General features: G+C 47.4%; 1 protein-coding gene across 1 annotated transcript in view; it reads left to right on the top strand.

Moving 5' to 3' along the window:
- Positions 1 to 790: 790 nt before the first annotated feature.
- CCND1 (cyclin D1) overlaps positions 791 to 12,153 on the top strand; it is an 18,933-nt gene continuing 7,570 nt past the window's right edge. The window contains exons 1-4 of the mRNA XM_071762038.1: positions 791 to 2,311; positions 4,103 to 4,318; positions 4,886 to 5,045; positions 10,555 to 10,703. Of these exons, the coding sequence (XP_071618139.1) occupies positions 2,114 to 2,311; positions 4,103 to 4,318; positions 4,886 to 5,045; positions 10,555 to 10,703 (723 nt within the window). The 5' untranslated portion in view covers positions 791 to 2,113. The remainder of the gene's footprint in view (positions 2,312 to 4,102; positions 4,319 to 4,885; positions 5,046 to 10,554; positions 10,704 to 12,153) is intronic.

The following is a 12,153-nucleotide window of genomic DNA, read 5'->3' as shown; positions in this document are numbered from 1 at the left end:
GGCTGGCCACCCCAAGCGCCTTCCCTGCACCCCCAAAGCTGCTCCCTAGAAAAGTGTTGGGGGTGTGGGGAAATTTAATAAATCGGATTCCGCAGTTGTGCATCGTGGGCAGGCTGAATTCCAGTCTGGGAGGGTAGGGTCTTGGTGTATTTCTTCTTTAAAAATTAAAACTTCCCCGGCCAACTGGAGTTGTGAAAACAGATGATTGTGTCTTGTGCATGAAGCACAATAGATGGGCAGGGGACAAGTTCCTTGCCCAGAAACCATTCAGGTTGGCACCACAGACTGTGGCACACAAGGGAAACAGAGATTCCCAGGCCTTCAGCATCTTCCTTCACGGACAAAGACAAAATGGAGACAAATGGTCAAGCAAACCAGTAAACTCGGAAAGACGGGCAGGTATTTCGTGCAAAGAGATTACGTAAACACACAACTGTGCAACAACATGCCCTGTGATCTTTGGCACTGCTTTCCCTGCAGGTCATGCAGGAGAGATGCTGTATGACTCCATGGCATGTCCTCCATGGCCAGGAGACCCTCCTGCTGCCCTGATGCCTGCTGGCAATGCCACTGCCAGGGCTGTACCACTGGTAGCTGTTCCCATCGTCCCTGCTGCACTCAGGTGATGCTAAAGCACTGAGGCTCAGGTGAACCCCAGTGCTCAGGTACTGAGGGATGAGCAGGCAGCAGAAACCCCATTCTATGGCCTTCCCACTTCTCCCCATTTTGGTTGTTTCTCCCACGTGGTGGCACATCGGCTTCACCTCCAGTATTCTCCAGTGGGGCCCCAAATTTGCCTGTCAGCCCTTCAAAAAGTGAGGAGATAGGCTACATTTTTTTTTTCCTTTTTTTTTTTTAATTAGAAACAAAACAAAGTGCTTTCAGGTACAGGCGGTTCGGCCAGGGAATGGGAGTTATTTATGGTGGGGCCCTGCTGTTGCACGTCACGCGTGGACAGGCTGTCCTCCTCCTGGCAGCACGGCGTGTCGGATGAGGCCCCGACAGGCTCCGGCGACTGCCGGCACCACCTCCCTCCCACCCCCCCATCCCTCGATTCATCTCCCTTTAGGTGCTGGAGGAAGCTGTGGCCACCATTTTGCTGCTCTGCTGGGATATTTTTTCTGGGTGGCTGTGAGAGAGGTGGGGGTGGGGTGCAGAGCGTGGCCTGCCCGGCATGCGCTGCCCCTGATTGCGGCTTAGATTTAGCTGTTGCTCAGCCCCTGCCACCTCTTGGAGGGTAAAACCTTTTAAAGTGAAAGGGAAGATGTTAAAAAAAATATAAAAAAGAAAAAAAAAGTAATCACCATATTGTCAGAGGAGGGAAGGCCCCAATTCCTTTAAAATTTCCGGCTAGCAGCAAAACCATCTCAGCTGAGAAAAAAAAAAAAATAGGGCTGAGGAAATGGGAGATTTGTTTCCCCTTGGGATCAGCTACAAAGAGTGGGAGTTCAGGTGAGGAGCACACCTTAAATGACAGGTATCACAGGTACGCATCGATGAGGGCGATAATTATAAGTAATAACAATTGATAACTAAAAGCGACGCACTAGTCCTGCCCTGCTCTCCCTCCCCGGCGCCCCCCGTAAAATAATACCAAGGAAGGCTCCTTGTATTTATATCCCTGCATGTCTGTGTGTGGCCTAGCCCCATTCATCATTTGGCTCCCACTGCAGAACTCGCTCCATTTTTAAAATTATGCATGATACACTGAAGAGACAATTTGGGTTTCCCCCACCTCTCCCTTGCCCTTGAAGAAAGCAAGCCCTTGTCTCATTTGCATTTGCATTAAAACCCTGCTCTCTATAAGCTAAGCAAAGGGGAAGGACTTGAAGCCTATGGGATGGCTTTAGGGCTCTGCCCCTTGCTTTTGGCTCTCTCTCTCTCTCTTTCTCATTCTCTCTCGTGCTTTGATCTCTGCTTAACAACAGTAACGTCACAGGGACTATACAGGAGAGTTTTGTTAGAAGTTAGAAAGTTTTGCAGCTTCCAGAGGGCTGTAGCGGCAGTAGCAGAAGCAGCATCCAAGGGACTCCTGGAAGGGGAAGAGAGAGAGCGAGCGAGCGACTGACTCAGTCCTGCTGCAGAAAACTGACTCGAGACGACGGAGGCAGACATGGAACATCAGCTGCTGTGCTGCGAGGTGGAGACCATTCGACGAGGCTACCTAGATGCCAACCTCCTCAATGACAGGGTGCTGCAGACAATGCTGAAGGCGGAGGAGACCTGCTCGCCCTCCGTCTCGTACTTCAAATGCGTGCAGAAAGAAATCTTGCCATATATGAGGAAAATAGTTGCCACTTGGATGCTGGAGGTTTGTATCTTTCGGGGGATTTTCTTTGCAAGCTTCGGCACCGAAATGAATTAAGCCGGAGAGCTGCTCCCCCATCTCCCCTGACCCCCTACCCCAATCCCCCCCCCCCCTTTCCCGAAATAAGTTCCTCGGCGCGGCACACGTTGCTCTGGCTTCCGAGACGCCCGCGTGTAACGAAGGGGACCCGGCCCGGGGCTGCGTTCGCCGCTGCCGGTATTACCGCTTCTTTATCCCCGCTGCAGCGGTCGAGTCCCGCCGAGGAGGAACGGCGGACGACCCTCATCTTCCTCCTCAAAACCAGCCCCCCCCCCCTATAATTCTCCGGCACACCGCCTCGGGGGTCGGGGGTGCCCCGGCACCTTTTCCGGCCGTCGGGGCAAGGCGGTAGCGGCTGAACGGAGCTCGCCCGCCGGTAACCCCAGTCAGCCGCCCCAAGCTGCCGAACCCCCGGCCGCCCGGTGCGGTGCCGGCGGCAAACCCTTGCCAATTAATATATTTTTTTAAGGATTTTATATTAAAATTAATATCCTTGTACACGTATGCAAGCGGCTGCCCGTGCCAGTATTATGCGCCATCTTTGTTCTTTTTATTTGCAAAGCGAAAAAAAAAAAAAAAAAAAAAAAAAAAAAGTTTATTAATCGAGAGAAAAATTAAGAAAGTCCCGGGGAAGAAGCCAAGGGTGTGTGTTGCGGGGGGGAAGCGGGGGAAGGGGGCCGGAGGAAGAAGGTCGAGGGCCGGGGGACCCCGCTGGGGCTGCGGGCTGGGGGACCGGCCCGAGGGGCTCCGGCATTTCTTGGGGGAGTTGCAGGGTGAAAGTTTCTTTGTTCAGCGCGAAGAGAGGCTGGAGCTGTGGTCACCCCTCAAAGGCATGCTTGTGCTGCGGCCGCGATCGGCAAGGTCGCTTGGGAAAAGCGAGTTGGAAAAGGCCTCGTCCCCTGGCGGGACACGTCTGGGGGGGCTCCCAGCGGGAACCCCAAGAGCTGGGCTACATTTTCATACTTTTTCGAAAGCCCTAGGCGCCCGCGATCTATTTTTAATTAATTTTTGAAAGCGCAGCGCCCTGCCTTGCGCTGGGAAATGTCGCGCCCGGCTGTGCTGCAGGGCGAGAGAGGGAGGCGGTGAATTTCACTTCGGGGGGCCTCCCCAGAGCCCCCCAGCAAGACCATCGGCACGGGGCTCGGTAAAGGACCCCCGCCGCTTCATTTTCAACCTTTTTTGAGAGCTCGAATAATTTTTTAAATATTTTTAAATATTTTTTGAAAAGATGACGTCTGGGGAAATGAGGCTGGACGCCACCTTTGTGTCTCGACCAGAGAAGGGAATCTGCAGCACAAACGGCAAATTAGATGAAAAAATTAAAGCGAAATAAATCAATCTTGGAACAAACTCAGATCTGCACCCCATTCCCAGACACGGGGGCTCGGATTTTCCTCCGCTTTCCATTTTTTTAAATTTTAAAAAATATATTTACGGACTGGAAAGATGGGGACAGACCTCTTCGATTTCCACCCCCCCCTCCTCCGCTTTTAACCATGAATCGCCTGCAGATTTCCAGTGCCACATTTCTCCCCACTTTGTCACTCGTGACTTTCTCTTTCATTTTCTTTGATTCCTCTGTTTTTCCTTTATTTATCCGTTTCCTCCCAACTACGTTTCCCCCCCTCGTCTCCTTCAACCTTGCCCTGCAAAGACTGGGGGGCTGGAGAGGGGGGGAGAAGATGAGGGCGGCGGGACAAGGCTGTTTTTCGCCTCTATTAAATAATTCTTCAATGGTCTCGCTCCTTCTTTCAGGTCTGCGAGGAGCAGAAGTGCGAAGAGGAAGTTTTCCCCTTGGCTATGAATTATTTGGACAGATTTTTGTCGTTTGAACCTCTCAAGAAAAGCCGATTGCAATTGCTCGGAGCTACCTGCATGTTTGTGGCTTCAAAAATGAAGGAAACTATTCCTCTGACCGCAGAAAAACTGTGCATTTATACAGATAACTCCATTAGACCCGACGAATTACTGGTAATTTCACGTTTAATCACCTCAAGAAAATATAATAATAATAAAAAACAAACCAAAAACGCCGATTACCAAACCCCCTGACACCGCGGCAGGCGGGCAGGGGGGCTGCCTCCCCGCCGGCGAGGGTGCTGGCGGCGGGCGGGAGGCCGCAGGAGCCGTAACCCCAGTTGGCGGCGGCTCGGGATGGTTGAGGAGCGGAGCGGGATCGTCTCGGTGCCTGAGGGACCCTGTCCCGGACCGGGCCGCCCCCCTCTCCCCCGGCCCCCGGGCTGCCCCGGCCGGACCCGCCGCCAGCGAGCGGCTGAGCGCGGTGCGGGCGCCTCCTGGTGGCCGTGCGGGGTAGTGCGGCGGGCGCCTGCCGGCGGGGGCGGCCCGGAGCCCCCCAGTCCCCGCCTCATCCCGGGCTCCGCCGACGGGGGACATCGCCCCTCTTCCCCTCCTTCTTCCCCGTTCGGCTGAGGGCTGGCTGGCCCGGCTGTGGATAGTGCTGATAGTCCGTGAGCGGAGCTAACCACGTTTCCCTTCTTCTTCCTCTTCTCCCCCCTTCCCTCCCTCTTGTCTTTGCAGCAAATGGAGCTGCTTCTGGTGAATAAGCTGAAATGGAATCTGGCTGCAATGACCCCCCACGATTTCATTGAACATTTCCTTACTAAAATGCCTCTGGCAGAGGACACCAAGCAGATCATCCGTAAACATGCTCAGACTTTTGTGGCTCTGTGCGCTACAGGTATGAGCCCTGCACGTTAAGCAAAGCGTGTTGCTCCCCTACAGGCACCTACCCCCGGCTTGTAAAGCTTCCCATAGCTGTGGTCTAAAGCGAGCTCACAGGGCTGTGGGGAGGTAGTTTTAAACCCCGATTATTGCCCCTTGTTGTTTGCAGAAGGTGGATTATTTTGCAGAGGTAAGTTTGGTTTGTTTGTTGTGTTTTTTTGTTTGTTTGTTTGGTGTTTTTTTTTTTTAGAAGATACTTTGCTTTTGAGTACCTGGTGTTGTCAGGGAAGGGGAAAACTCCCTTTGTAGCTTAGCCCTGGAGTTGCAACTCAGTGTGGCCACGGTGTCTTCACCTCTGTACACCAGGTTCTGTGCAGGGGCTGCAAAAGGTTTACTGCCCACATGGGGAATCCCTCCCCGCCTGGATTCATTCTTCAACACTTTTTAAAAGTGGAGGCAGATTTTTTTTTTTTGTATTATTATTACTATTTTTCGGCTTGTGAATGGCTCTGCATGGAGGGGCTTAGAACTTTCCTTATCAAGTTGCCTCTTCCCCCCCCCCCTCCTCCTCCTCCTTGGCTGGTGGGTTGGAGGAGGGCCACGCAGCGCTGAGGCTTTCCTGGCACAGGACCCAACTGCTGCCATCTGCACCCTTCGGACCACGTGCTGTGTGGAAGCCATGTGCAGGGCAGCCTCCAAAGACTGTTCTCTAGGCCAGGTTTGCAGAGGTCTGATCTTTGGTTTCAAGGGCACGGTGAGGGCGCACGCACAGGTTCTTTGAAGTTCCGTGTCCGCGTGTGGACCGTGCGTGTGTTTGTGTACCGGTTCTCCCCACTGAACCCTTAGCAAGAGGGAAGGAGACAGAGTTTTGGAAGAGTCTTTCTGGTCTCCAGATCTGCTGGAGAAGCAGGGACAAAAGTTTTTAGAGGGAAGATGCTCCGGTTTAAGGAAACGCGTTCAGCGCGTTTTATTACGGTGAGCAATCCGGGGATGGCAAAGGAGTGAGGAAGAAAAAGCAGCCAAGGCAAATGTTCTTTTGCAGTAGCACATAAAGAGGAATGCCAGACGTTCTGTTGACACTGATAAAAACTTAAGTGTAAAGGAGATACAGTGCTTTAGCAAATGTTAATATTTGGTAGGAGTTGGGTTCAAAAGAAAAAGGAGAACAAGCCTGCACTCGGACTTAAAAAGAGGTATCAGCATTTGAAAAGCTTGGTAGGGTGTGTGTGGTCAACAGCACAAATTAATGTGTAGTTAATTTTCTAGAGATGGATTTGGTATAAAGACTGAAGAAAGATCGCAGGCATTCAGAAGAAAATGTAGTTGACAGAACTGCAAGGCCTCAAAATTGACCAAGCCATAAAAGAGAAATTCATAAACCTTGGCATTGGTCTTCTTCTTGGGCCTAACATCAGCATACTGGGCAGTTTGTAAATCAGATTACCTGGACTAGTGCTTGCCTGGTGTTCGACCTTCAAATAGCCTTCAAACTACCTGCAGCAACATTTTGGGAAAATCAGACATAACTCTTCATGCCAGATTCTACCAGATAAGGCTGCTGCAAGTCTGAATACATGGTTTGCAAAGTTTGAAGCTTCCTCTGCTCTTAGCTAAAAAGAGCAGCTACCCAGCCTCCCCTTTGGATATGGGGATGTTTAACCTAGGTTGTTGTGTTGGCAATGACAGGGATGAAAACAAGAGTAGTTCAAAGGTTGGAGACTTGCTAAGAGTCCAGTACTTTGATCTACTGTCGGTGTTGTTATGTTTCTTCGAGGAAGCACATCCAGAGCCTTTATTTAACACTGCTACACACCACAGCTGGAGAATGGATCAGTAAATGAGAACCATGTTCTGGGAGTTTTACTTAGCTTTTAAAAAAACAGGACTGAGCTCACCAGAATTGGGGCCCTCTTCAGCTCCCTACTGAAGTTGGGAATATTGCCTGGGGAAAGAGCGCTCAGGAAGACTGCCTCTGGGCTCTCTATTTTTATTGTTATTTTTGGATGTCAGGATTGCTGCTACCTCTTGCTTTCCTCCCAACTTCTTTGTTGGCTAGTGAAGATCACATGTGGCTTAAGTAGCATCTGGACTTTGCTTTGCTGTTGCTGGGTTGTGTTGTATTTCCCCTTGCCAAAATGAACCTAGATGGACTGACTGCAAACTGCGTTGTGCTGCCTGGATGCTGTGGGGCCCGATCCAAAGTCCACTGGAAACACTGACATTTGCTTAAGTGGCCTCAGGGGCAAGTGCAGTGTATCCTTTGCTTGAAGCACAGCCTGTGGCCTCTACTGTAAAGGAGGCTCGAAGAACAGGCAGCAAAATAATGCTTGCTTAGAAAAGAAATGCTCCGCCAGTTGGCTTAACAAGGAGAAGGCTGTGGAAGTGTTTGTGGATAAGTGTAGATGTGCTTGCTCCAGAAAGAGAAGGTTACACTGCAAGGTGAAGCTGAGGGGAATTCCTTCTAAGCTCCCTCTTCAGTTGTCTGGCTAGTAGAAGTGGAGTTGTTTGATTTGGTTTGGTTTTTTTTGAAAAATCCATTTTCACCAAAGGATGTCTTTGTGCTGTGGTAGGTTTGGGAGAAAAAAAAAAAATTACCAGGGGTTGTTTGAAGTTAACACATAATTGAGCTTAATGAATGGGGCTTTGGCATGGCCGAGCAAGGCAGGGAGAGCTCAAAAGGAAGCAGGCCTCTTTTGGCCCAAGTTAAGACCAGTGTTGAGGGAGAACTGCAGCTCTATACAAGTACAACAATGAATAGCAACAAATATTGGAGCTTCAGCATTTCATTATGTTCCTCTGGTTATCAAAACATACCAGGCTCCTTTTATATTATTATTATTGCTATTATGATTGTTGTTGCTTTCCTCCTCTCCGATGGAGAAAGAAAGATCCCCCTTTGAAACAAGCGTGTTACAATTCTCCTATTCTCTGGCCTTTATAAAATTGGGAGTCTCAAGGTATGTGACCAGTTGGAACCTGTTGCATCTTGCAGCAAGTGATTTATGTTCACAGTTTTGATTTGCCTCAATGAAAAGATTTTCATTCATAGCCCCCAGCTCTCCAGACGGATGGAATTGCTGCTCCATTTAAAAAGGAAAAGGGGTGACTCGCCTTGTTAGGAATTTTTTTTAAAGCACTGCAGCGCCTATATGCCTGCTTTGTCCTCCCTTCAGGGTGGCTGGCATTCTTCTCTCTCCTCCCCCTCCTCTCTCTCTCTCTCTCTCTCCCTCTCTCTCTCTTTTTAACAACGCTGAAGTTGTTTATTCTTTTTGGATGAAGTCTCAGATAGGCTACTGGGGATGTGTGCTTCAATTGATGGGGCCCCCTACCCCATTGTGGCTGTGTCAGGTCTAATTCATCTCACCGAAGCCCCCTTGTTCCTGAGCGCTCAATAGCGCAAGATGAGGCGATGGAGGCTGACAATGATGCCACACTCTTCACTTGGGGGCATCCAATTACAGGCGAGAGGGGCCCCCTGATTAATATGCTGAAATTAGTGGCCTCTGCCACAAATAATTCCTTGTTGAGTTGCAACAAAAAGGCAGTCCATGCTGCTTGTCTGGAGTGGTTATAGGGACAGACACAAACTGGTCATTTAAACTTCATTATCACTTTTCCACCTTGGAAAGAATGAGGGTGTGACTATGAATTCATGTTCTTGTTTACTGCTCCATTTAAAAGAAGAACGCAAATATTAATGCCAAACGTGATCCTGTCAGGACAGACTCATTAAAGTGACACATTTTAGTCATGTTCTGTTTGTGGAGCTCAGTAAATAGTGGCAGGAACGTGCTGCCACCATAACCTTCTGAACAACCCGGTCCTGGTGAAATTCGTGCTTGCCTAGCAAAATCCCAAATTCCTGAAGTCTCACCTGCAACTGTGTCAGTGTTTCAGTTAGGGACTGGCTTTGGAATGTGTACAGTGTCAACAAAAAATGTGGATTACTTGGACTTTTGGGAATGAGGGAAGCTGGCTAGAAGGTGTGGGGTGTAGTTGTGTCTACCTGAAGATGGGCAGATGAGGAGAAAGGGATAAACTAAAGATATTTTGAGCATGGTAATATAAGTAAGATGACTTTTAGATGAAGCTTGCCTTTTCCCTGGCACAATTGATCATATCAGTTTAATTTTAAAGGTTCAGAGAACGCTGGGTGAAATGCCCCTTTGAACGTGGGTATTGGTGAGAGCTACAATGGAGTGTCAGAGGTATATGAATAGGTTCAGAGAGAGGACTTTCATGGAGTCCTGAAGTCTTTAGTTTCACTGGTAAAACATTTACACAAAAGTTATTTTATCATAATAAAGGAGATGCATGATTTAATACTTAAACTGTTCCACTGAGCCCTCTAAGCTGTCCACTCCTTTGATTTCATTCAAGGGTTTGACAGATGGTTTATATTTTTTTCAAGCCAGAGGAAGCTGTATTCTGATAAAAGCTGAAGGAATGTATCTCAGGTTCTCGTGTATAATGTGGCATTTCCCTTTCTTCCTCACAAAATCAGACATTTTACTTGTGCCACTTACTTCCTTTGTGTCTAATTCTCCTCCAAGGTGTACAGTACCATGGATCAAACACATTCCTGTTCAACAGTCTTAGCATTAAAAATGTGGATTATACTTATTAAAAAAACAAAACAAAAAAAACAACAAACCAACAACCTTAACAAAACAAAACCAAAAACCAAACCAAAACCATGCTAAATGGCAGAGATAGCCCCTTAAGGAATCATGGGAGTGGCTTTGTGGAGAGACCTACAGCAATGCAGTCTGGAAGGGGGCCCAGCCTCTTGTCAGCATGGTGTCACATCAGAATGTAACTGATTGTCCGCCAATTCTTGGGACCCCCGTCACTTAGTTATGCCACATTTACATTAAATCCCTGTTGCCAGGATGGATGGCAGCCACTGATGAGAGGCTAGGTTTGAGACAAAGCATTTTTAAGATGAAACCTTAATTTAAATATGGATTATCTGCCTCCTGACAGGGTTAAAAGCAGTCTTTTTCTTAACTTTTTATTGGTGGTGTTCATTAAAGCTATATTGCTTTGAATGTCAGTGCAAAGGTTTGTGCTTTAAGGGCCCAAGGACACCAGAGTGTACCTAAAGATCTGACCATGCTAAACACTTCAGAATGCCAACAGGTGTTCTCAGATGGATACTGCTATCGACCCCAGTGGCATTATTCACATGAGCAAAGTATTTTAATGTTTGAAGAATGGGGGCCCTGCTGCTGATAAAAATACCTCCAAGTGATGAATGGCTTCCCAGGCACAGTGCTAGGAAGGGCTACTCACTGAAGTACAGTTGCTCATGTGGATAAGTGTTTGCAGGTTTGGACCTGTAACAGTTTAGAGCAGGAGGCACCTTTCTGCTCACAATTTGCCATACCTTTTCAGATGCAAGAGCTGGCAGCTGCAGCCATGCTGGTAGAAGAGTGTTATGTGTATGGGCAGGCTTCTCCTCCTAAAGCAATCGTTTTCAGTCCTTTTTTTTTTTTTTTTTTTTTTTTTTTTTCTCCATACAGATATTAAATTTATTTCAAATCCACCTTCCATGATCGCAGCTGGCAGTGTGGTAGCAGCTGTGCAAGGCCTGCATCTGGGGAACACTAACACTTTCCTCTCCTATCAATGCCTCACACATTTCCTATCACAAGTTATCAAATGTGATCCGGTAAGTGACTCTTTTGGTTGATGTCCTGCCTTAGAGTTTTAAGAATGAATGTCTGCTTGCTGCTTGCTGCTTACTGTCAGCTGAGCTGACAGTACATCTTGATAAAAAGTCAAACCTCAGAGTGGGGGGTTCTGAAGTTGCCCATCCTGGTTACTTAGCTGCCATTATATCCATTAATAATCAGTGATTATGCTGCTGCAGTTCACTGATAGGAATGCCACATCCATGATGCTTGTGAGAGAGGCATCTGTGAGAAAGCCAAGGAAACCCTGCATCCATTCAGGAGGCTGCAGAGGCTGTGTTTGGTTGTGGGTAATTAAACCAGGAGCCTGTGTAAAACAAAACTTTGAAAACTAGATGAGGAAATAGTTACTGAGACCTTGTGGAATCTCTGACCTTATCTTTGGCCATTCTTGAGGCCTTTTATTGTGCCAAGTGGTGTGAAAAAGCCCTTCTTAAAAGAGTTCTAATGATCTAATTTGGTTTATTACGTGCTAGACCTGCACAGTAGCTGGTATTCAATTCCCTTTTTTGGAACAAATGCTTGTCCCACGACTTTCTGACAAGGTAGATGGTCCTCACAGGACTCTCATTTTGCCCTGCAGCTTCCAGGAGATGCACATCAGTAACTAGCAAGCAATAAACCTTTCATGAGTGAATGGGCCAGGAAGGGAGCCTACAAGGAAGACCTAAATTCAATGATCCATGTCATAATGGTGTGTGAAGTTGGGGCAGAGTTGAGCTTTGTTTTGTAACAATGTGGAAGACCAATAAATAGATGCTTTAAAAAGGTTCTTGTGAGGTCTCCAAGAGCTGGACAATGAGTCAAATAAAGACGACTCTGTGGAGAGGGGCAGAATCTTTAAGATGCTGTTAATTTTTTTTACATGCTATTAATTGAAATATGTAGGTGAGCTGTACTAGACACTGCAAAACTAGGTCTGAATAACAGGACTTTGTTGATAAGATTGAGTGGTTTCTGGAAAGATAATTGCATCATAATTATCCACAAGAGTATTTTACTCTTGATAAACTGAAAAAAATTGCTGACAAATGATGCATCAGCTTAATTTGATCATCTTAACAATACCTCAGTTTTGAGCATGTTATTTTTGTCACTGACATTACTGCAGCTGGAGTAATATGGATCAAGTGCTGAAATGTTAAATATTATAGGAACTTAAAATGCTGAAATAAAATGCTGCTCAGTTTGGGATGTATGTGTAAAGCTTTCAGTCAGTTTGTGAACAGTGTAGATATTTCAGTGTATGGTTGGCCAGTATCCAGTGCCAGATATTTGAAACAGGTACTGAGCAAAAAATGTTGCTTCCTATCTGTTCTGACAGGATCTGCTTCAAACAAAAATACTATTTAATCATTCCTGATACAGAGCATTGAAGTAGACTCTCATCTTGGAGAACAGAAGTATGTGCTTTTGTGATTTGACTCA

The sequence above is a fragment of the Heliangelus exortis genome, chromosome 18 (assembly GCF_036169615.1).
Source record: "Heliangelus exortis chromosome 18, bHelExo1.hap1, whole genome shotgun sequence".
NCBI classification, from domain to species: Eukaryota; Metazoa; Chordata; class Aves; order Apodiformes; family Trochilidae; genus Heliangelus; species Heliangelus exortis.
Note: the sequence above shows the minus strand (reverse complement) of the source record. Positions and strands in the feature narration are given on the sequence as shown.